This window comes from Cuculus canorus, chromosome 11 (genome assembly GCF_017976375.1).
Source record: "Cuculus canorus isolate bCucCan1 chromosome 11, bCucCan1.pri, whole genome shotgun sequence".
NCBI classification, from domain to species: Eukaryota; Metazoa; Chordata; class Aves; order Cuculiformes; family Cuculidae; genus Cuculus; species Cuculus canorus.
This window is the reverse complement of record NC_071411.1, coordinates 14,220,972-14,244,978: the sequence shown is the minus strand read 5'-3', so window position 1 is coordinate 14,244,978 and position 24,007 is coordinate 14,220,972. Positions and strand designations below refer to the sequence as shown.

Here is a 24,007-nt window from a genome sequence, read left to right as displayed (position 1 = left end):
TCACTGCACATAAAAATGAGGGTCACAGCAACAAGTTCATTTCACCTCACGGGGGAAAGCACCTTCCTACATCCCTTATTTCTCAAGGAGGTTGAATTTCTCTGCATAGGAGTCGATGGGCGATGGTGTACCTACAAGAGAAACTACACTGAGTTTCAACACTGCTGATATTAAATATAGAATTTATTTTATTTTTAAGCAGATCTCAGACAACGTGGAGGTAATTAAAATGGAGTAGTATTGTAAAAGGAAACCATTGCAGTACTATATGTATCTTGAAAAGTCACAGCAGTAAAAATTAATCTAAGTAAGGCTAGTTGGGTTATTTCATATACTATCACTGCCACAGTGTGAACTGAAAAACATATAATTAAACCGGTAGCGGTCTCTATGCTTTTTATTTTGAAACCTCAACTTAACAGCAACTCAGAAATACCTTGAATATTAACTGAATGCATACAAGAGATATACTACCAATAAATTTTAGGCTTCATTTCTGCTTTAATAAAAAAATACTTTAAAAATATTCTTAATCTATGAACAAAACAGATAGCTTCTAACAGAAGAAGTTTTACTGAAAAACACGCAGGTTTAAAAAAACAGGCCCAGTAGCATTTAACCTCAGAAAGCAATTAGAGAAGCAAGACATTTGGATCTTAGAAAATTAGTTTAATTAATAACGCTCATTAACCACAGATTGAGTTTATAACTACAGAGGAAATTGTAGAAAAAAATTCAAATGTTTCTTATTTTAAATTTATTTTGAAATATTTTTAAATTTATTCAATTTTAATGGCTCCTCTTAATACACTAAAGATGTGGGAACCAGTGCAACTTGAACAGGTGCCAAAGAAAAACCTCTTAACAATGAAGTAATGCTCAGTGGAGTGTACGCTCATCTCTAGCTCGCAGCTTTTTTTGGTAAAAAACTGCAGCAATCACTGGCAGCACAGTAAACCAAACCAACACCCCAAATAGACAAATAATATAGACAAATAATTAAAGAGTAACATTTTGTATGCATATTCATGCTGCACCACAAAATCCTTTTCTTTTGTTTTTTATTCTTTTTAAACAAAAAGAGTCACTTAGAAAGTCACTATGGCCTGAAGCTACATGCAATGGGATCTCTTCCTTCGCACTGATGTCAGCTGTAGCTCTGGTACTGACCTTTGAGGGTGCAGGCACAGGCCTGAAGTACTTGGAGGAGGAGGGATGGATCCAGTTAGTCTAAGGCATTAGAAATTATTCCTGACACTATCACAGATGTACAGAAAAATATTACAACAAAGCGTGCTATATAAAAACATTACAAAACTCCATCCCCTCCAAAATAAAAGAGGTGTGGCATTTGAAGGATTTCCTACTGAAGGATCTCTCATTCTAGTCTGAACAGGGGCTCTTCTGAAATCACTAGAATTAAAATACTCATTAACACCATCCCACAAATGGTTAATCCTGGTATAAATTGTTCTCTTTAGTCACTTGTTTAGTGAATAATTTACTCTTTACTTTTACAGTATGCGTGCCATTGTCAGTGCAACACCAGAGTACATTGAATATTAGAATAAATGCAGAGCAATTTCTTTCTCTCTTAGGACAAAGCTAGGGAGTAAATCTTAACATGACAGGAATGTTTTAAAACGAAAATTGAAAACACATTTCACCAAGCCAGTATTCCTCTACACAGAGCACATCTAGGAAAAGCAGCATACCAACTCTGCACACATTTGCATATAACTGAGTGCAGTACAGAAGAAATTGAACCCTTCTATCTGAATGTAATAGGAACAAATAAAACCCAACTGAAAAAAGAAAGTGACCAAAATTTATTTAAAGAAACAATACATAATTAAAAAAAACCAACAAAACAAGAAGCAATTAATAGCACATTTAGTGGTTGAGGCAACGTTTTTTCCTAATTTTCCCAGTTTGAAATGTTAGAAACTCAAAAAGGCTACTGTGTGCAGGACTTCCACCATCCTCCTCCTTGTCCAGACCACCTCAAAACACCAAATGACAATGAATGAGCTTGGCACAGACTGCATTTAATGTTTTTCCTGTCGGCCTTCAAAAGCATGATGCTCTCTGTGTGCTATGGGAGAGAGAAGGAAAAACAAGAACAAAAGAACATGTAAAGTTTGTTGAGGAGTTGAAAAGACGAAAAGAGAAGACAATGCACAAGTAGTCAAGGAAGACGCAAATGCCAACGAGTAAGCTTCGAGTATACACTATTCCGATAGTATTCATATTAATTAATTTATATAGAGCCTGAAATAAGATATCTCTTAAAATCCCAATTGTAAATAGTTCCTCTAAATGAACACTTACGTTGAGCAGCATGTAATCTTGAGAGCTACCAAGAGATTTGTCTCACTCATTTTGCAAATCAGGCATATTAAACTTGAAATATAATATATTCTACAATTAAACTACCAATATCTTATATTTTGAATGGCAGCTAACTTTTGCATTGAAGGCACAACACCACGTACATTTGAAGTAATATTGTGAAGGCAATAAGAGAGGCTGCATTTCCAAATGGTTAATGATGAGTCAAGCAGCATATTCCCATACCCTAACAGTAATCTTGTTTCTCAAATGAAGGTGGAAATTAACAATACAAAATACTTACATTTATAGAACACCCCTTTAAAAGACGTGTGTGGCATAAGTTTATGTATCTTTTCTATAACTTTTGCTTCACTTGCTAAAGAGGCATTTAGGTTCCAGACTTGCACAACATCTTCACGGTCACGAACACTGACGCTAACTCCTATTACTTCATCATCTGCATAGAAGAGGAGGCATCATTAAGGAATACTTTAAAAATGACAAATGTCTAATTTGATACTTATGAAACAGTGCCCAAAAGCTGAACAAGCTGAAGAAATGAAAAAGAGCAATCTCCAGTGAGGAGAACACCAATGTTCAGACAAAATAGTTACCAGAAAGAAACAAACACCATATTTTTAGAAGCTATTGGAAATATTACTTCATAGCGGTTTTAATGAAGTGCCATAGGATTATTCATCTTTGCTCTTAGTACTCTTATCCTTGACCAGAAGAGAATCTCAAGACTCCCTTCAGTCAGGTTAGCAGTGCAAAGTACTAAGGGCAATTTACCTTCAGTAAACGTCTATAGGGAAAGATGGGAGTGAGCGTGAGACAACTTAAACCCAAAGAACAGCACCTGGTGGAGATCAGACACCAGCTTTGCCAGACTGCTCTCTTTTTCCTTTACAGTTTGTCAAGGCAGCAGAAGGCAGGGAGGAAAAAAAGAAAAATAGAAGAAAGCCCCAGTCAGGGTGCTGCTGCCAGTGCTGGTAACCCTGTGCTTCACTGACGAAGCCCTTTTCGGTGTGAAATTCTCAGGACACAGCTTTGTGCAGAGCTCAGCCTAAGGCCATGCCACTGCTGAGAGCAGCAGCTGCCTCTAGCAGTGACCCCACGGCACAGCGGCACCGCACATCCTAGGGAACGGGTTGGTATCAGTAATGCAAAAGCGGTGTCCAGGGAAAAACTACCTCCGTTATGAGCAGAATATCCAGTATTTGCTTAAACTGATCCCAAGTCCACCCTATTAGTATAAAAGGCAGGAACACTCCCTTCCTGACACCAACAAAATTATGCATATTATGCATATATTTTAATATTAAGCAACTATTGGAAACGTCTCTCACAGCACAAGGATTTGCAGCTTGTATTCTGCATCTTCCAATCCTGCAAGCTGGGAAGGCAATGAGAGAAAGACACTATTTGAGAAACTCATTCAACAAAAATTTTGTAGAAAAAACCAAAACCACCAGGGTGAACATACCAGCAGCAGCTTCCTGCAATACACCTGCTGTACCGTATTAGCCAGGTGTGAGAGAAACTGGTTAGAAAGGTTTTTGTTGAACTGCCTTGTGGGTCCGAGAAAACTTAGTTCTTTTCTCTGGAATGATAAAGATGTGAAGGAACACTCCTAATGGGATATCCACAGTCACTGCAACAGTCAGTTTAATCACATATTCATGCTTAGGAGAAAGTCAATATGGTCAAAAGAAGTGAAGTGTCACGTTAAACTGCAAAGTTACTTTAATAACCAGTTCCCAGAACTCCTTCCCTCTAGGCCAATGGAGCAGCAAGTTCATATTTCACTTCACTTGGAAAGAAGAAACAGTTCTGTAACTGAATCGTAATGAATTAAACGGCCACAGATTCGTACTAGCTTTTTACGTCTAAGTAGCAGCATCTGATGATCTATCTAAAGCCAACTAGCACTCACCATCCCTGCCTGGAGTCCATTTCCAAATGAACCTTGCAAGCATAGAGAAGATATTTATTCTGAAAGCAACTTCATTACATTATTATCTCTGACCAAAATTACATGGCTGCTTCTGGATGATCAATGCCTGTTTTCCAGTAAACCAGCAAGGTATTTTAAGAATATTTATGTAAATTCAATTACATTGAAGATCACTTTAACCTAAGCAGTATTTCGAAGCAATAATGAAAATATTGCTTGTGGGTAGAGTGCTAGCCTGGAATTCAAGAGAGCCAGGTTTGTATTATGGGCCCACTACGGGGTTTTAATGTCACCACAGGCAAACCACAGTTTCCCTCTGCTTCATGTTTTCAGATTTCCAGCCCTGTCCCTCATTTTTTGCCATTTCCACATTCTGTATTCAAACTCTGTGTTCGTTATGCTAACCTCAATTATTTTTAAAAGTTACCTGCTGCACAACAGTCTGCAAACTGCTCTCCAATAGTTGCTAACAGTAGCTCTTTCCAAGCTGCAGCCTGAGGAAGAAAATAAAACAAACCACTAGTTACATTTGCACTGTTATTTATTAATTTAAATGTTAGGTTCACTAGCTTAGTTTTGAATGCATTCTCTGACTGAGGTTGTCTAGACAAAAAAAAAAAAAGTATTTATTGTAAGTATACACTTAAATTATACAATTAATTTCTTCAGTATAGTCAGAGCATGAATTTAGACCCTTAAAATACATACATATATTGCCCTGAATTGTTCTAATAAATATTTTAAATCTTTATTAATAAGTTTATCTTCTCTGCATCTGTGTCCACAACTCATCCTGAAAGCAGTATTTAACATAAAGCATAAAATAAGGTTTCTCCCAAGAATTTCCCACAATAAAAGACCATAAGGCTGTGCTTGTGATAATTTGTTTCTACAGGAAAGAATTACTAACTACTTCAGGAACAGTACCTGAAAAACCCTACAGTAAATTAAATTCATTTATATTTAAACCCCATCTCTGAATTGCCTTGACTATGAAGTAAGTCCATCTTTTGACAAATTCGAATGCTCACTAGAGAATTAAAAGAGGGGGGAAAGCTATCTGTCACTTTTCTTTGGCTGTTAGACTAATTACACTGTTATTTGCTTCTGACACTTGTTATCAGCTAACTCAAAGCCCCCCACAAAACTTCAAACATGTCTGGACCCATGTAATGCTCCAAGATATGGGTTTACAGGGACAGAGCATTTTATTTATGCATTTGTTTTTAAAAGAACATATCAACATGTATAATGGTCTATATTACCATAATGACTTTATCATATACTACTTCTAAGGAATGTCTTTCCCGCTATATGAACTGAGCTTGTGTTTGAGTACTGTTAGAGACCCCAGCAAATCAAATGCACCAGGATAAAACAAAAAGCAAGCAGCCACAATGCTGGCAAACTAATAAACTGCTTTAATGGCAGTTTCTGAGTACTCCTAAGGATTTCTGTGACTCATTATCGTCTAATCCAATGCACCATATAAAGCCGCACTATGAGAAAGACCATCTGATCCAACGGCTCCCCAGGCAGGTTGAAGATGTCAACGTGATGATGCCTCCGAGGTCCCTAAATTCACCACCCAGTAATGCAGGCTCCCAAAACCACTTGTCACTTCTGACAATCTTCACACCTTGTGGATTATAAGAGGAAATAGAAAATTTCAGTCTTTTGTTATCCCTTGGGACTGCAGGGGAGGAAAGCTGCAATTCACATACGGGGGTAAAAAAAGCCCACAGGCAAAAATCAATTAACTTTTGGCTGAAATTCCAAGTACCACCTTCCAGCATTTAATGCCTTCTGCAAGACTGTCACATCTTTCTGACACTTTACTCCTCGTGCTTAAACGCCTGATCCAGAACACACTTAAATACCGTGTGTGAAGAGGTCAAATCTCCTCACTGTGACAGTTCACGGGAAAAGTTGCTCACGTGCATTTGATAGAGGCGCAAAGAGAAACACAATTGTTTCAGCAGAGCTACAACAATGGCATGCCTGAACAGATTTTCTCTTTCACATTTTTTAAATTCAAAAAAAAAGAGGGGAAAAAAATGAGCAGCAGCTTCACAAGATGCACACAAGGAGATCTGACAACTCACTGCTGCCAAAGGGGATGACCCTACTTGTCTCTTCTCCTTTACACCCTCTGCCCAACAAAAACCCTCCTGGCCATACACAGGAATTAAAAATTAAATAATAGGACACTTCTAGTGACCTCAGAGTGCATTAAGCTGGCTTAGAGAACTGTCCAGGGACAGTGCAAGAGGGATCAGGAGAAAATGAGCAAGATCTTCTCCCTCCCAGTGGCAACAAGCCATAAGATGGGATTAGCTGTTGGTGGAAACAATGTCGTGGTCCACGTTTGACTACAGAAAATCACAGTGCTACTCAGAACCACACACAGGCACAAACAAGTGTCAAGCAGAAACAGTCCTACTGAGTTTGACCGAGTTTAGGAACATTTCAGTGAAACTCTGAAAGATGTGGTGTCCCATGTGTGGACGAGTCGCCTTCCCTGGAGGTGTTTAAAGAACGGGTGGATGAAGTGCTGAGGGACATGGTTTAGGGAGTGTTAGGAATGGTTGGACTCGATGATCCAATGGGTCCTTTCCAACCTTGTGATTCTGTGACTTTTGAAGAGCATTATTGAGGTTCTGGCTATATCAAAAAAAGACTTTTACATTTTCTTTTGCATGTTTGCAAGCAAACAGTCTCGAGAACAGAGGTGATTATAAAATACTGCGTTTCCAAGAGCAAATGGAGTATAATACGGCAGCATTCATTTGCTTGTTTATATATCAACAAGTGTTATCAAAAACAAGAGATACGGAAGTACCTGCAAAGAAGCTTTTGCTCATCGTCTTAAAATAAAAGGGTATAGACGTTAAAATAGCGTTTGGTTGTTGTGTTGGGTGATGTCAGAACTAGAAAGCTTTACAACAGCTTTATTAGATGGAGTTTAAAGAAACTCCCTTACTGAACAGTGTCTAAGTAAAAAGTCAATATAACCTACCGTACTTTCTTTAGGGACCTTCATTTTCCATATGCCTCCTTTGGCATTACTTTCTTCTTCCCTGGTTATGGGAAATAGATCAGTAAAATAAACATTCAAGTCCACATCTAAATAAGCCTATGTCTGGGGTTTAGTTTTCCCAGAAAAATCCCATTTGAAAGACAATTACTAACTGCAGGTAGCATGACTCACTGTATGACTTCTGCCATCAAAGATAATTCTTTCATTGTTCATATGAAGTGTCTCTCTCAACACCTAATTCCTTCCGTAAGTTTTGTGTTGGAAAATACATTCTCCCTGACTACAGACCATCTATGAAAGTGGCTGCATGCTATATGGGAGCAAGCCACAAAGAAATTTTATATTTTACTATGGTAACCTTTTATTTTGGAAAAACTCTGGCATATTTTCACAGAAACAGCTTATTACTATCAAGTTACCCAGTTTAACGAGCACTTCATTTCAGTTTTTCGACAGCTAGAAATTAATTGCCTGTATTAGAAGCAAGACTGAAGCTGCCCAGGGTCAGGGCAGACAGAACCGTTAAACCCTCTCATAATGACAAAGGCACAACATACAACCCTGTGAGCTTCAAGTTTATTCTTTCAATAAGATTTTAAATTAGGGTTTCTAGTGTCATCTTCAAAAGCCTGAGGTCCTCAATTCTTACTTCAGAATTCAGTTTTCCTCTTAAAAACAGTACTGCAGTTACCCAGTCTACTGCAACTGTAAACTGAGAAAAGCTTCTTGGCAGTAATTACCGAAAAGTTAGCAGGTTACTGATGAGATCAACCTCTTGCAATCCCTTTCTTAAAATACAGTGTCTATATTTACTTTGACAGTCTCAAAACTGATGTAGTATTTTCAGAAAAGATCTTTGCTTTTCACACTTTAATAGTCACTTGCCAAATCAAAACTAAAAATAGAAAAAACAAACCCCAAAATGTTCTTACTCATCCTTACAAAGACATCAAGATCTGCACACAGTAGCCCAGTTGACTTACACAGACATCAACAGTCCTTTCAAATCCAATTTAGCTATCCTGACCAGTCATGGTAGTTTTAAAACAATAATGTAGACCTTCGGATGCATTTCACTTAAGAAAATTGTTTGCTTCTTCAATAGTTCAGGATAGACACCTCCCCCTCCTTAGGAAGTCACCACCCCATTAGACACACTACAATCAAGCTAAAGAACTCTAATCCAATCACGATCTGTGCAAACGATGCCAAAAAGACTAAAACACCTCAGAAAGTGCTTTGGCTCTCTAATTGAGATAGGATGGAACTGAACCAGGAAGAAGGTAAGGGAAACCTCAATGATTTATAATTTATTCCATTACTATCCCACAATCAAGTAGGAATTTGCTGCAATGAATCACTTCTTAATGCTTTAAGTTACTTCTAATCCAAGGTGTATATGCATTTATATGCATATGAAGCATTATTTTGCACAGGTGAAGAACAGTTAAGGACCAGCAGTCATTTGCATCATTATTACATGAGCTTCAGTAGAACAAAAAAAATTTGCAAGTTAAAAATAATTCAAGTACAAGTAATGTGTATTCTTCTATAGAAATTCAGAGGCATCTTTCAATTTCTTAATTTATAATGCATAATTTAATATCCTTCTTATATTTATGTTCAGAAGTGGACAATTAAATCAGTGTTTGTGTTTTTAACAAAGACTCTTTAGCACAGGTCACTTTTAAGCTTAACAAGGTCCTTACAATATTTCTTTTGTAGCTTTTCCAAGTTCAGGTGTTTGCAACAGAAACTCCTGTCCCATGCCTGCCTCCCTTCACCACTTCAGGCTTTTTTTCACTGCCCATTCCCAGAAATGTCTAATATACATACGTACCAAAGTGGCTGCCTTTCTCCCCGCATTAAATGGTAACTACATCTCAGAGGCAAATTTGTCACAGGAGGAATGTTGTTGTAGACACTCCAGAAATCCTTTAAAAACGCACATAGTAGTTGAACAAACACAAGAGAAAAAGTTTCACTTTTTTTGTTCATTTTCTCTAAAACAATTACATATTATCTATTCCTAAAGAACTGTCACCTTCTACATTGTAACATAATGCTCTAAAACGAACTTTTTGCAATTTCATCTTTTAAAATAAAATAATAAACGTGATGACAATTCTGCCTAAGATGGAAGTAGAAAGAAGGGCAGCAGTTGAACTGTGAATTATTTTGAAATCAAAGTTCCTAGGAATAGAGAGAGAAAAAAAACCAATCATCAAAATCAGAGACACACTAAGTATATCAGAACAAACCAGTATGTAAAAGTTTAGCATATTAAAAATATTTACTTATATCAAATATCCACTTTGTTTCATTTAAGACTAGCCTAAAATTTCACTATGATTTTCTCGAGTTACATAAAAACTAGTCCTGCTAAATGCCTAACTAACAATCCAACTACTTTGTCTAGATGACAGTGGAAAGTTACAAACAGACGCAAAGAACTTGAGATGCACATATTAACACAGGAACCAGGGAGATATTAGAAGATTCAAGTTACCAGGAACCATCGCATCACTTCCCAGCGCTTCTGCTGGTAAAAGCAAAGGCTGTCATACAAGTTTGAGGTGGATAAAAGGCACTCAAAAGCAGTAGTGAGCAACAGCGAGAAATGACAGAAAAGATCCCAATCCCCTTTGTTCTTTATCCAACAGTTGGGAATAAGAAACGATTTTTATAGACTTACATTGCATCAACAAGCAGCGACGCAATATGAAGCATGTGGACAGCTCATTCATTAGCACAACTTTAGAAACAAAGATTGCAACATGTATGCAATAAAGTTGTGTGGCCCTCAGCAATCTTACCTACTAGCCATTACCATTACCCAGTGACAACAACAGATGGAAGACAATTAAGAATATAAAAAAATGGGTATGAAACACCCATTTCAATTTTCATCTGTCTCATACCCGATTGTGACCCCAAGCCCTAAAGCTACCAGCAGAAGTAGAAGGAGCAGAGCTACACCAGCAGACACCCACAGATATTTCACTATGTCCTGAGCCAGGGACTTAGTTGGGAAGGTTTTCCTGGTCTGGAAAGCCAAATGAAATTCAAACAATGGCTAAGTAAGACCACACACAACCAACATCACTCACGCTTCATAATGCAGGTAAGCAAAGCCGTGAGACTCATCGGTACGAGGAAAAATGAAACTTAAGGTGTGAAGTTACACTAATAACATGCGTCAAGTCCTACAGCAAAGCCACACACCTTACCTGCACTGTCTGTACCGTATAGATCTTCTTCAAATTTGATGCATATTCAGCTGCTGTTGTCCCAGGAAGCGACCTTGAAAGCGTAGAGATTAATAAAAACATTTATTTTATCAAGGAGGGAGAAGGGGGATGGATAGGGAAAGTGAATTGTATGAGTGTGAAGTTAAAATAGTCCCATACCAAAGTTGCATAATAAAATCCAATCCCAATTGTTATAAAACATTTAAAGATAGAAACTCAAGTGCTTTTATATATAATAGATAATATAATGGATAATATAGATAATATAATAGATAATATAATGGATGATACAGATAAAATAATAGATAATATATAGATAATATAGATAAAATAATAAATAATATATAGATGATACAGATAATAAATAATATATAGATAATACAGATAATATAATAATATATAGATAATACAGATAATATAACAGATAATATATAAATAATATAGATAATATAACATAATATATAGATAATAAAATAGATTATATAGAGATAACAGATAATAAAGAAAATATAATAGATAATATAGATAATAAATTAAGATTCACAGTACAATGCTTTGATTTTGATTATTACTTTGATTAGTATTGTACAATACTTAGATTAAAGAGGTGATTTAGGAGGTTTAAACCAGGAATGGCACACCAAGCGCTCCACACCCCTCTCCTATCAGGCACGAGCAGGCATTGGAGCAGCATCAGCTCTGCCGCTCCAGTGTGAAGGGCAAGGGACTGCCAGCTCCTGGATAACTGCACTTACTACAACCCCGAACCCTCCTTGAGCGTTTCTGGCGTTGGGAAAGAGCCGTCACCCGCAGGTTCCAAGAAGGGCTGCGGTTATTCCCGGAGCGCAGACCACGAGGTGGCAGCGGCGCTCAGGCGGCGGCGCTGGGGGGGAGCGGGCTCGCAGCACCTGGTCACGGCTGCCACGAGCTCCTGGGGACCCCCGGGCGGGTGGGACACGGCAGGGGCTGCTGAGACCACCGTGCCCCGAAGGACAGCACTCTGTTCTGGTGCGCCGAGTCATAAAACCCAACCCACCGAAGGAAGGAATAAGTAAGAATCAAGTCTTAGCCACCTTGAAGTCAGAAAGAATGTGATTGTAACAGGAGTTTAGCTTGTTTGCTAGTTGAAACGAGAAACAAATCAAGGGTTGAAAGGACAGTCCTGCAGCAGGAACAAAGGACAGACCTGAGCTCACCAAGAGGAGACAATGAGGAAATCGATAAGATAAAGACCATCAGAAGCTTCTGGAGATACAAAGATATGCATACAAGAGTGGGTATGCTAATAGGTCCCCAGAAAAACAACAGACACGTAACATTTAACTGTTTAACCAGTATTTTCCTGGAATCTATATGAATATGTATGTTTAACCAGTATAAAAGTCATGTAACCAGTCTCAATAGTTGGACACATTAGGTGGATTACCCCATGCGCACCCTGTTGCTGTTTATTAAAGGAATACCTCCTTAATAATCAAATTGGCATTGATTTATCGAGTTCAACTTTTCACGGGATCACCACACAGGAAATCTCCAAGGCTTCAGGCATTTTTTCCTCTGCCAGTCTTTATTTCTTCCAAGTCACGTCTACTACTTGCATTCCCCATAAAGCCAAGAGGTCCCTGGGCTGGTTTACCCAGGGGTACGCTGATGTACACCAGGCACAGATTAGCTTTTCTAGCTTCCCCTCCTACTGACTATTCCCAATTCCCATCCGAAGCTGCCCCCGTCAGGCACACACAGCACTCCATCATCTTAAAGGTCTTTTCCAACCTAAATGATTCTGTGATTCTATTTATAAGCCTTCATCATGCCTCTTCAGTCCACGTGCCATGGGACAGCACATCCACATCCTCGGACATGACCAACTCCTGTTCTTGCACGACTAGTACATCATAGCACCCATCTTCCGATTCCCAGCACAGAGCTCCACAGGCACAATTTACGGAGAATGAGGTCAAAATTGCTAAGGTACATTCAATTTTTTATAACTGTAAACTGGCTACTGCCAGTTTGCTAACTTAGCACTCACCACCGTGCATGGGGTTAACTCTGCATAGTATCATCCCTCCCTGTGTTCTCACTGCCACTGCACCCTGCGATAGTAAAGTCTACAGAAATACAAGATGAAAATCTGTTCTCTATCAATAGCCTTCAAAGGGTATCTAAATAATCACGGTAGCCATTCAGCTAACTCAGTGCCATTTAAAACAGCAGCTAAGATAGACAGAATATTCCACTCCAAGGTTATGAAACAGTTCATTTTGAGAAACTATGTGATCAGCTAGCACAAAACACCAATTGACCAGCAAATCATCTGTCTAAAAGTTAAGGGGAGTGACCATTATTTCTAGTAACTTACCTGGCAAGTGCTCCATGCCCACAAGATAACATAGCACTATTTCAGCCTTTCAGCCACCTCTGGAAGGTGTCATTGACTTATGGACAATAACTTTTTTATTAAAAAAAAACTACTGAGGGGATTTCAAATGATAAAATGATGACATTCATTAATTTAAAAGTTTAGGGTTCATTTGCTGCAGAAATTACACCTGCACAGATTTGATTTAATGAATGAGTGTAAGGCAGAAACAGTATTTTAGTGACAGCAAGAAGGAAAAAGTCCAGAATTTTTTGCAAAATTGCAGATTGCTGACAAATCTGAACAATAGTGTCCTGTGATAGCCAGCCATAAATCCAGCATATCAGCACAAATAACAACTGAGGGAATTTGCTGCCCTGAAACCCATAAAACTGTGATTTTTAATTTTTTAACTGAGTATGCAGAGTAAGTTTAGGTTAAATTAGCAGAAATAGCAGATGAGTTCCAAATGAAGAAACCTGGAGAAATTCCTATTTCACAGAATCACAAGGTTGGAAATGACCTCTTGGATCATCGAGTCCAACTATTCCTATCAACTTCTAAACCATGTCCCTGAGCGCTTCACGTACCCATCTTTTAAATCCCTCCAGGGATGGTGACTGCACCACCTCCCTGGGCAGCCTCTGCCAGTGCCCAATGACCCTTTCTGTGAAGAATTTTTTTCTGATGTCCAGTCTGAACCTCCCCTGGTGGAGATTGAGGCCATTCCCCCTTGTCCTGTCCCCTGTCACTTGGGAGAAGAGCCCAGCTCCCTCCTCTCTACAGAAGTTGTTTCTGTAACTCTTGCAACTAACATTTACACTATAAGCTAGGAGTTGTAAGGTTGTTGTGTACTTTGCTCAAAACCTCCAAGTACATGCTACTACACACCAGAAACCCTGCCACTACTGACCTTTAAATTGAAGCCATCACAGGATTCCTCCCTTCTGGATAATTTTACGGCCATCAACAACACAAATAATCTGATACGCCATACCGAACTGTCAATTATTGCCATAGCGAACAATTAATTTCCATGTAACTCAACAGGCACTGCAAATCAATATGAGCATACAAACTAGTGACAGCACCAGCACGGCACCGACAGCTGCTCTGTGGATGGACATCGTTGGTCTACTACCACACCACCTACAAACACACATCTGGGTTCCCCATGGAGGGTCTGCACAAAATATTCAGTATCTCTCCCGGTCCGCCTGTTTTGTGCTCTGTGATACCACTTTCCTGCATCTTCAGAATCTTTAAGGGAGAAACTGAAGTGCAATCTCAGGAATAATCAAGTTGCCTAATCAGGCCAGAGAGAACCTCACAGTAAACCACATGGGCGTCAGTCAAAAGTGAAACGTGGAAACAAGAACAACCTACGCAAACTGAATCCTAATGCCAGCCTGCTTCACTACTCCTTCGTTATTCCAGCACGAATAAAGAACAAAGGATACAAAGATGAATTCCATTGCTTTATCCATGAATAAACCTCCAGGTGGTTACGCTTATGTTAATGTCTGAGGCTGAACTGTAGCTCTTCTGTTTCCCTGCAAACAATTAAGGATAGAAGTTTTTTCATATGTGCTCACACTGGCCTTTGTTTCCCAGTGGGAATCTCATCATGGCTTTAGCGGGAGCTTTAAAAGCCATCAGGCACTTCTGAAAACACCCCTGTAAGTACTTAGCCACAACTGTTTTTGGTATAAATAAGCAAAATATTTACTTACAAAACATAAACTCAAAAACATGTTGTGGCAACTAAATAAATCTGACAATCCATTCTAAATACAAAGACTGATTGCAAGCCATCAAAGCCTGTCAAAATGCATTTACTGGATTGAACATTCTATATTAAGCATCATTTTTCATTGTAAACCACCTACTCATAAGCTTTAATAGATGAAATAAATGATGCTAGGAAAACAAGATTTTGTTATAGGGAAGAAGGGAAACTATTAATTTTACTTTCAAGTACCTGATGTGTTCAGTTGTGAAGATCCACAATTGTTACAAAAATGGTTCAGGTATCAGAATTTATCTACTAAACTTTATTTATATCGAACTCCTCAGTATAACATACAGAAAGAGAAAATTGGCACATAAAGACAATATGTTTATCTAAGAATGTTTTCACTTTCCTGGAGCAGACGAATCACAGTGCATTATATTTGACAATGTTTATAAGTATATTCTTCCCCTCACAAAGATACAGAAGAGTTAAACTATTCTTGAAAAATTACCTAGAAAGCAGCGTTAGAAGTCAGAGAAGAAGACAGGATGGACAGGCCATGATCCTGCGATGTGCCCTGCCCTGCTGCACCCGAAGCTTTCGGAAGCAAGTCTATCTTTGAAGAGATTTATCTAGAAATGAAACTTGTGTAGTAGGCCTTTGTGTGATGTGTGCTCAATTTCTGATAGCACTGCTTTGTATACAAGGGTACCAGTATTTTCCTTGCTGTTGACTTAAAGCAGTCTGTCAGCAGCGCTGACAGCTCAGATGCAGTCAGATCTTAAAAAGATAGCTTTTTCCAAGGATGTGCAACATCTTCATTATTGCATGTGCACACACACACATTGGACCAAAAATATTACCACTGACAAAACCTCCAGCTTCTCATCATGAGGCTGAAAAACCAGATAGCTGCTGGTACTAGTGTTCCCTCCGTTATTTTAATAGGGAAGGGCTTACTTGGTGTAGCATTAGACAAAGTGGCACACCATACCTAGGCTGAACAACAGTCACAAAAGGTTCACCAAGTGGGATATTTGCATCATCTGTACATTATAATCAGCTCCACAGCTTTGTATTTACATAAATATTGCGTGCAGATCCACAAATTCAAATTCTAGGGATGGTTTCAAGTGCCTAACATGGCTTTGTTATCCCAGACTCCCCTGCCTTGGACGGTCATCTCATTTGACTTCTTTTTTTGCAATCTCTGTGTTAAATACGCCAAACAACATGAACAGAGTGGCCACATTTGTAATGTTTGTTTTTAATTTGTTATTTTCAGCGATGTATATTGACACTTTGTTGTAAAACAACTGGAAGACTACACGGTATAGCAAAAACTAGGAAGGCAATATTTCATTTCAAAGCCAGAAGCCACTATAAACAGGACCCTGCACCACTCCAGAGCCTCACTGAGATAAACATGAGCTGGGAGAGCCATCAGCATGAATCATCTTCCCAAGGTGGCACCAAAGGCATCTACAAGACTTGCTGAAATTCCCCATGCCCTGTAACAAAACTGCATGCAAAAGTACTGGGAACGAGACATGTAGGTACAAGCATGAGAACTGCAGAACGGGCAAAGGAAACAGCAGATTTAAACTCCTGGTTTCAAAACTTTTATCACATGACCTTAAAACATTTTAACAGTTAAAAGGGAAACCTCGTTTCTCTTAAATGAAAAACACCTGTCAGCTTCTCTGCCTTCTTCTAAGAAACTGCTGACCTGTGAGCATTTAAAGATCACAGATGGGAACTTACGTGTCAAACTAGTGAATAATATTCTTCTGAACACTTTAATCACGCTCACTTTCCTAAAGAATATACAGGGTAAGATACAAGAGATTGATATCAGATGGCTGCTATTTCAGACACACGTACCAAGAAAGGCTTAGCACTTAGGGGAAATGCAGATGCCCCATGACACGTGCAAGATAATGGCAATGAACCAGAATGTGGTCACAAGATCTCAGCCTCCAGATGTTAACCCTGTGCCACGGGGCTCACAGAAACAAGTGCTGATATAGATAAAGCAAAGGTATTTATTTCTAAAGCAGGAAACGTATCGAGTGGCACTAGGATAAAAGCAAGGTCACAAAAACAAAGGCAGTCACTTGGTAGCATATCACTAGTTACTACAGAAAGTACTGCTTCACTGACAGATATTTATTTTAAACAGTGCAGCTTAATGAAAAGATATGTTTTGGAGAAGTTAAAATGTGTGCCATGGATTTCTCTTACAGTAATTTAATAGAAAAAGATAACTACATATCCATTTCAATGTCTGTTTATCCTTGCATCACTTCTTGCTTTTCAGTCCAAGTACAGGGTAAAATGCAGCAGGAGTGAAAAATCAATACCAGCTCATAAGTAATCATCACTGCTCCGCACCATGAATTACTAAAGCAAGTTAAAAAAAGTGCCTAGTTACATTCTATGGAAAGTCCATCCAGTACAAGCCTGAGCAACGTTCGCTCCATTAAATCTGCGTGGGTGTACCAATAAATGTCACAGCCACTTCCCTGGGACTCTGTGGAGATACGTGAACCTCCACACACTGCAGTAAATTAAGTTCATGGTTGCATCTCTTCTGTGCTTTTTAGTGTCTTACGTGTTTTTTAAATGGATAAAGCATTCCTTGTTTGCTGTCATTCTTGTTCCCCATCATTACTGTATCACTGTTGCTGGTAAACAACACACAATCATATTTATTTACGTCCCCACTTTTTTTTTTTTCTTGTACATATACTCTTGGTTTTATAAGCTAAAGAACAATATTACCTAATTAAATGCACTTATATGTGAACAGAAAGAAGGCAAATTTAAAAAAAAAAAAATTCCATGGGATAACTGAGTCAAAGAGTCTAAAATACAGTGGAATCTAAGAGTCCAGAATTTAAGAGTCTAAAATACAGCAGAACCAAGACTTAAGGAAAAAAAATCATGATACAACTCAGGAACCTGAAATTAATTTTAACTTCCAACATTAATTATGAAAGATAGACATGCTTATCTCCACATGGCTCGTGTAAACAAACAGATCTGGAAGGTAGCTTGCTTAAACAGAAGATCAAATGGTGCTTCTTAACAGGAAACGGAGAAAACACAGTGCAAAATCTGAATCCAGGCATAACTACGGTCATTAGTTCAAAAGGATTAACCAGAAATAATTTGTGGGTTTGTTTATAAGATTTGATTTGCAGGACCTGAGAATATTTGTATGCTTTCAACAGTTTCTTGTTATTTCTGTCATGAGTTCAAAAGATTTTACCAATAGTATGAGGCCATATTTTCAGTAGCAGAACAGTTTATAGAGGAGAGAACTTTCCTTTGGGAGTGGAGGAGAAATACAAGAGAAAATTGAGAAAAGGGAAGCATAGAAGTTTAAAAACAAGATGCCAGAGAATATATACTAGGAAAAGAATATCAGATTCCAGTTTCAAACTTTTGATTTTGCCTTTGGTATTTCTCCTCTGTGCCAAATTGGGATGCAAAACAGGGATAAGCAGCACCTTCCTAAACTGAAGCTTCAAGCACATGAAATTATGTATGTATTATGTATTATGACTAGATGAAATAAATTTTAGCTAATCCTCCAAAACAGATCACTTCAGATTTTAAGAACTGTGAGAATTAATTGATAAGTTTTGCTGCAGGTGGTTTGTATGTTTAATTATCTTGTCATATAAGTCTGTTTTGTATTAAGAAATAATAAGCAGACAATCTCCAGACATGGATAAATAACCTGAAAGAGTAAACACTCTCTTAGAGTTGCTAGAATTTATTGATATGCCTAGTTGTCTGGTAAGATGTAACTGTCTTAGGTCAAGAGATAACCCGAAGGGAGTCTCCAGACATGGTTCAATAACCTAAAAAAAAAATAAATAAACATTCTTTGGGGATTTACACGGTTCCTTCTCCAAAACTACTACATACACCCACTGCTTTTGCAAGATGGGATGCCTTTTTTAGAAAGGCATCCAATTCAGCGCTGAATTGTAAAATAAAAGTATTATTGCCTTTGAAGACTTTGTCATTTTCAATGTGTGTTTCTCACAGAACTAATTATAGAATCATAGAATAGCTTGGGTTGGAAGGGACCTTAAAGATCATTTGGTTTCAACCCCCCTGCCATGAGCAGGGACACCTCCTACTAGATCAGGCTGCTAAAAGCCCCATCCAACCTGGCCTTGAACACCTCCAGGGATGGGGCAGTGTCTCACCACTCTCATAATGAAGAAATTTCTCCTTATGTGTAATCTAAATCTGCTCCTCTCCAGTTTATACTCATTACACCCTATCCTATCACCACAAGCCTTTCTAAACAGCCCCTCTCCAGCTTTCTTGTAGCCCCTTTCAGGTATTTGAAGGCTGTTATGAGGTCTCCTCGGAGCCTTCTCCTCTCCAGGCTGCGCAGCCCCAACTCCCTCAGCCCGTCCTCACCTACAGGACCCAGACCGGGCGCGGAGGAGCCCTCGGCCCGGGCGGCTCTGGGGCAGCGGGGCCAGCCCGGCCATGCGCGCACCCCCAGCACCCCCTTCACCCTCTGTTTCTGGGGTTTGCGGGCGGCACGGCTACACTTAAAAGAGTCCCAAACTCCGCGGCGCCGCCCGGATCCACCCGCCGAGCGACGAGACCCAACGCGCTCCCGAGACCGCTTTATAACAAACTCCCGTCGGCCGCTCCCGCGGTGGCCGCGGCACCCGCTGCCCGCACGGCCGCCTCCCCCAGCTCCAGCGGAAGGTCCAGGCTGAGAGAAACCGATCAAAAGAGTTTTCTCAGCTGCTTTCCACCGCCTCCCCTCCCTGGTCCCCACTCACTTATCAAGCCAGAAGGTCCAGGGCGAGCTGAGCGGCAGCCCCTTCGCCCCCCCGCCCCGCTGCTGGGGGGGGCCGAGCGCCATCGCCCCACGGGGAGGGAGAGGGAGGAGAGCGGGGAGGAGGACAGCATAGAGTCACGGAATCGCCGCGCTGGAAAAGACCGTTGAGATCTCAGGAGGCCAATCTGATCCTGGGCTGCATCCCAAGGAGCGCGGCCAGCAGGGCGAGGGGGGGGTGCAGCCCCTCTGTTCCTCTCTTGAGAGATCTGAGCTGGAGCGCTGTGTCCAGTTCTGGAATCCTCAGCATAAGGAGGAGATGGAGCTGATGGAACGGGTCCAGAGGAGGCTACAGGGGTGATCTGAGGGCTGGAGCGTCTCCCATAGGGGGACAGGCTGAGAGAGTTGGGGCTGTTCAGCCTGGAGAAGAGAAGGCTCCGAGGAGACCTTATAGCAACCTTCCAGCACCTGAAGGGGCCCCAAGAAAGCTGGAAAGGGACTGTTCACAAAGGCTTATAGTGACAAGGCGAGGGGCAATGGGTGTGAATAGAGAGGGGCAGATTTAGACTGGGCATAAGGAAGAATTTCTTCACCATGAGAGTGGTGAGGCCCTGGCACAGGTTGTCCAGGGAAGCCACGGCTGCCCCATCCCTGGAGGTGTTCAAGGCCAGGTTGGATGGGCCTTGGGCAGCCTGATCTGGTGGGAGGTGTCCCTGCCCATGGCAGTGGGGTTGGAACTGGGTGATCTTTAAGGTCCCTTCCAATGCAAACTATTCTATGATTCTATGATCATCAAACCCAACTGTACCTGCCCACTACTACACCATATCACTAAGCACTTAATCTACCCAGCTTTTAAACACCTCCACAGATGGGGACTCAACCATCTCCCTGGGCAGCTGTTCCAGTGCCCAATGATGCTTTTGGTGAAGAAGTTTCTCCTGATGTCAAATCTGAGCCTTCCCTGGTGCAGCCTGAGGCCATTCCCTCTCATCCTATCACCTGTCACTTGGGAAACCAGACCAACACCCACCTCCCTACAACCTCCTTTCAGGGAGCTGTAGACACTGATAAGGTCTCCTCTTCGCCTCCTCTTCTCTGGACTAAACAACCCCAGCTCCCTCAGCTGCTCCTTGTGAGACTTGTTTTCCAGTGAGCATGAGTGGCTCCAGAAATGGCCCCTGACCCAGGCCCACCCCATGTGTCCCCCACAGCAGATGGGAAGTATGGATCTGCTGCCTTAGACCTTTGCAGGGACTCACTGGCATAGGGCATCTGGGTGGTACCTGATGCCACTGTCTGCGCTGAGCATGCTGCCAGCATCCCCTGCTCTGTATATACACTGATTGCACCCAGAGCTGAGGTGGCTCTGGGCTGCCTTTCTGAAGACAATAACTTTCATGGCCAGTTTGGCTTGGCAGTGCTGACCAGAAAACCAAACCTCTCTAAAAATCCAAGCTTGACACAAACCCTTTGCAAGTTCAGCAAATGAAAGAATGAGCACCCTGTACTCATGGTGTTCAGGGAAGAGCAATGAAGCTGGTGAAGGGGCTGGAGAACAAGTCTTACGAGGAGTGGCTGAGAGAACTGGGGTTGTTCAGCCTTGAGAGGAGGAGGCTGAGGGGAGACCTTATTGCTCTCTACAAGGACCGGAAAGGAGGTTGCAGAGAGGTGGGTGCTGGCCTCTTGTTCCAAGTGACAGGAGACAGGACAAGGGGGAATGGCCACAAGCTGTGCCAGGGGAGGTTCAGACTAGATATCAGAAAAAAAATTTTTCACAAAAAAGGTCATCGGGCACTGGCAGAGGCTGCCCAGGGAGCTGGTTGAGTCACCATCCCTGGAGGAATTTAAAAGACAGGTAGACGAGGGGCTCAGGGACATGGTTTAGTGGCAGATAGGAATGGTTGGACTCAGTGATCCAAGAGGTCTTTTCCAGCCTGGTGATTCTATGTACACTGACCATGGCTGGAGACATTAACACAACAATGAACCTTTTCCAGACTTGGAGGGGGGAGGATAATTTATCTCTCTTCTCATCTTTTCTGTGGCCTATTTAATTTACATGCTTAGTTTTATAGGGACATCTGCTAAAAACCTCACATTATTTTTATAATAGTATGTTTTAAATTAAGATTCTCCCCAGTGGGACTATGCACAGTAGTAAAGTTAAACACCCACGTAAGTGATAGCAGGATCAAAGACCATGAATCACAGAGGTTTCCTTGCAAGCACTTTTAGAAGAATGAATAATTTCATATATACTTCATCCTAGGAGAAAAAAAAAAAAAAAATCAGCAAAGACACACACTCCTTTAACAGCATAAAAATCTAACAGTAAGAAAGAGCAGAGATCACCCATAAAAAGCAGTCTGTACAGCAACAATGAAGAAACAAAAAAAGTTAATGATTATGTTGTGCAGATGGAAAATGCTAACTGCTAAGGCAAATTAAATAAGATCTGGAAAACCAGTTGCACCATCTTGCAATGTAATTTATTCCTCTTGAAATAGAAGTCAGGAAAATGACCGCTTGCAAGAGCTTGGAATCTAAAAATTCTTTGGTATGCCACTCCAAGCTTTCACTCTCTATTTTAATGTTTAGCCCACCAAAAATATTAATCCTGAAAAAATCCCACAACAAATGGCTGTATCTAGGCACAGATCTTTCTCAGGAGAGCTACACTACAGAAAACAGGAGGAGAGTGCTAATTCTTTATAACCCTGCCAGCAGCTAAGCATCAAACAGGCACTCGCTCACTCCCCCCAGTGGGATGGGGGAGAGAATGGGAAGGGTGAAAGGGAGAAAACTCGTGGGTTGAAATAAAGACAGTTTAACAGGTAAATCAAAAGCCACGCACACCAGCAAAGCAAAACAAGGAATTCATTCACTGTTTCCCATAGGCAGGCAGGTGGTCAGACATCTCCAGGAAAGCAGGGCTTCATCACGTTAACAGTTACTTGGGAAGACAAACATCATCACCCCCGTTCCTCCTTCTTCCTCCAGCTTTATATGCTGAGGATGACACCATATGGTGTGGACTCTCCCTTGAGTCAGTCGACAGTCCGCTGTCCCCTCCCAGTTTCCTGTGCACCTCCATCCTCCTCACTGGTGGGGTGGGAAGCAGAAAAGGCCTTGATGCTGTGTAAGCATTGCTCAGCAATAACTACAATATCCCTGTGTTATCAGCACTGTTTTCAGCAGAAATCCAAAGCATACTAGCTACTATGAAGAAAATGAACTGTATCCCACCCCAAACCAGCACAGATCCTAAAGGATCACACCGTGTCCGCGACTGCTGTTGACAGCCACCCACCTATTACATTTCTGGTATTCTTCTGCTGAGGTCGCCAGTGAAGCATTAATTTTTGGCTCTGCAGTAGCATCACTCTGGAAATAAGGGCAAACCCACTAGAGTGCATTACAAACACAAACTAACTTTGGATCCAGCACCTGTTTCTGAGAGGAGCCACACACTTCAGTAAAAACTTCCAGATCCCATTATCAGAAAGCTGTTCATCATTTTAAACATTATAGCTCAGGTTGAAAACAAATCATCCTGTTATAAACAATCTGAGCTGCAAGTAACAACGTAGAAGTACAACCCCCACACCTCTGAGACAGGGAGCAAGAACCAGGCAGCAGAGCCTCCATCATTATCCCAAATGAGACATGTAAAACCTCCATTTATTTCTTGTTTACATTGGTAAACACCAGGCTTCACAGTGGTGCAGAGTATGTTATGGGAATCTCGACTAACAGTAAATTAATCTGGTTATGGAGGAAGGGCAATCACAGGATGCATTGAATTAGCACATCCTTTGCCTACAGAGATTTCTAAGAAGTCGTGACACAGGCAAAACAGAGTCTCTGGAGGCAGATCGCACATTTTCCTTGTGAGAACTGTGGTGAGAACAGCCTCCTGATTCTGCTTTGCCACCTCACGCTGCCAGTACACCTTGAATGAAATCAGTCCAGAGATTAAAAATCCCCGGAGATTACCAACATTTTTAAAGAGGTACTCATAGGGCTTTGATTAATGTATTTCACTGATACTTGCCATATATCTGGAAGGTTCCTTTTTAAAGAAAACCCAGTGATGCCATTTCCTGTGCTTTTGTACCTTCTCTAGCAGATTTACAACAAACAAACTGTGTTACAGTGCGCTCCTGTGCTACAAGACAGTGCAAAGATAAGTTGCTTAAAGCTCACCACTATAGAAGAGGTGCTCAGCTCCAGTTGTTATGGCTTCTCCCAGCCACATCCACACTTCACTTGCAAACCTCTCCAGGTAAACAGATAATTTTCTGCCTTATAAAGCAGGACTGTGTGGCCAAGAGCAGGAGTCAGCCAGTAGATTAGCTCAGCTAATTTCAGGTAGGCAACAGCTGAAAATTTCCCAGATAACAACTGGTGGTGGAGTGGGAAATACTGTTCTGCCTCATGCTGCGTGCTCCTGGCGCTGCTTTCCTGCACCACTTCCAGGTACCTGAACCTCTGCCACAGCAAAGG

General features: G+C 40.8%; 1 protein-coding gene across 4 annotated transcripts; it reads right to left on the bottom strand.

The window, feature by feature from the left end:
* Window positions 1–379: 379 nt before the first annotated feature.
* On the bottom strand, window positions 380–23,795 carry EIF4E3 (eukaryotic translation initiation factor 4E family member 3). Of its 4 annotated transcripts, XM_054076689.1 has the most exons (9): window positions 23,708–23,795; window positions 22,356–22,603; window positions 21,677–21,766; window positions 10,562–10,634; window positions 9,172–9,266; window positions 7,311–7,371; window positions 4,719–4,785; window positions 2,636–2,791; window positions 380–2,095 (listed from the first exon to the last, which is right to left on the bottom strand). In XM_054076689.1, exons 5-9 carry the CDS (start codon window positions 9,195–9,197, stop codon window positions 2,049–2,051), a joined length of 357 nt encoding a protein of 118 aa, XP_053932664.1. In that variant the 5' UTR covers window positions 9,198–9,266; window positions 10,562–10,634; window positions 21,677–21,766; window positions 22,356–22,603; window positions 23,708–23,795; the 3' UTR covers window positions 380–2,048. The 4 variants fall into 4 exon arrangements, with proteins under 4 accessions (XP_053932664.1, XP_053932663.1, XP_053932661.1 ...); XM_054076688.1 differs by lacking the exons at window positions 21,677–21,766; window positions 22,356–22,603 and having other exon boundaries at window positions 23,708–23,786; XM_054076686.1 differs by lacking the exons at window positions 21,677–21,766; window positions 22,356–22,603; window positions 23,708–23,795 and adding an exon at window positions 19,503–19,717.
* Window positions 23,796–24,007: the final 212 nt, after the last annotated feature.

What these genes read in the sequence shown, in the direction of transcription:
- EIF4E3 (XM_054076686.1), bottom strand. Translation starts at nt 19,585, where the DNA reads ATGGCGCTCGGCCCCCCCCAGCAGCGGGGCGGGGGGGCGAAGGGGCTG. An exon ending in AGGTCCCTAAAGAAAGTACG is followed by an intron (nt 4,786 to 7,310) that starts GTAGGTTATATT and finishes TTTCTTCCTCAG; the next exon opens with GCTGCAGCTTGGAAAGAGCT. An exon ending in TGCAGACTGTTGTGCAGCAG is followed by an intron (nt 2,792 to 4,718) that starts GTAACTTTTAAA and finishes TCTTCTATGCAG; the next exon opens with ATGATGAAGTAATAGGAGTT.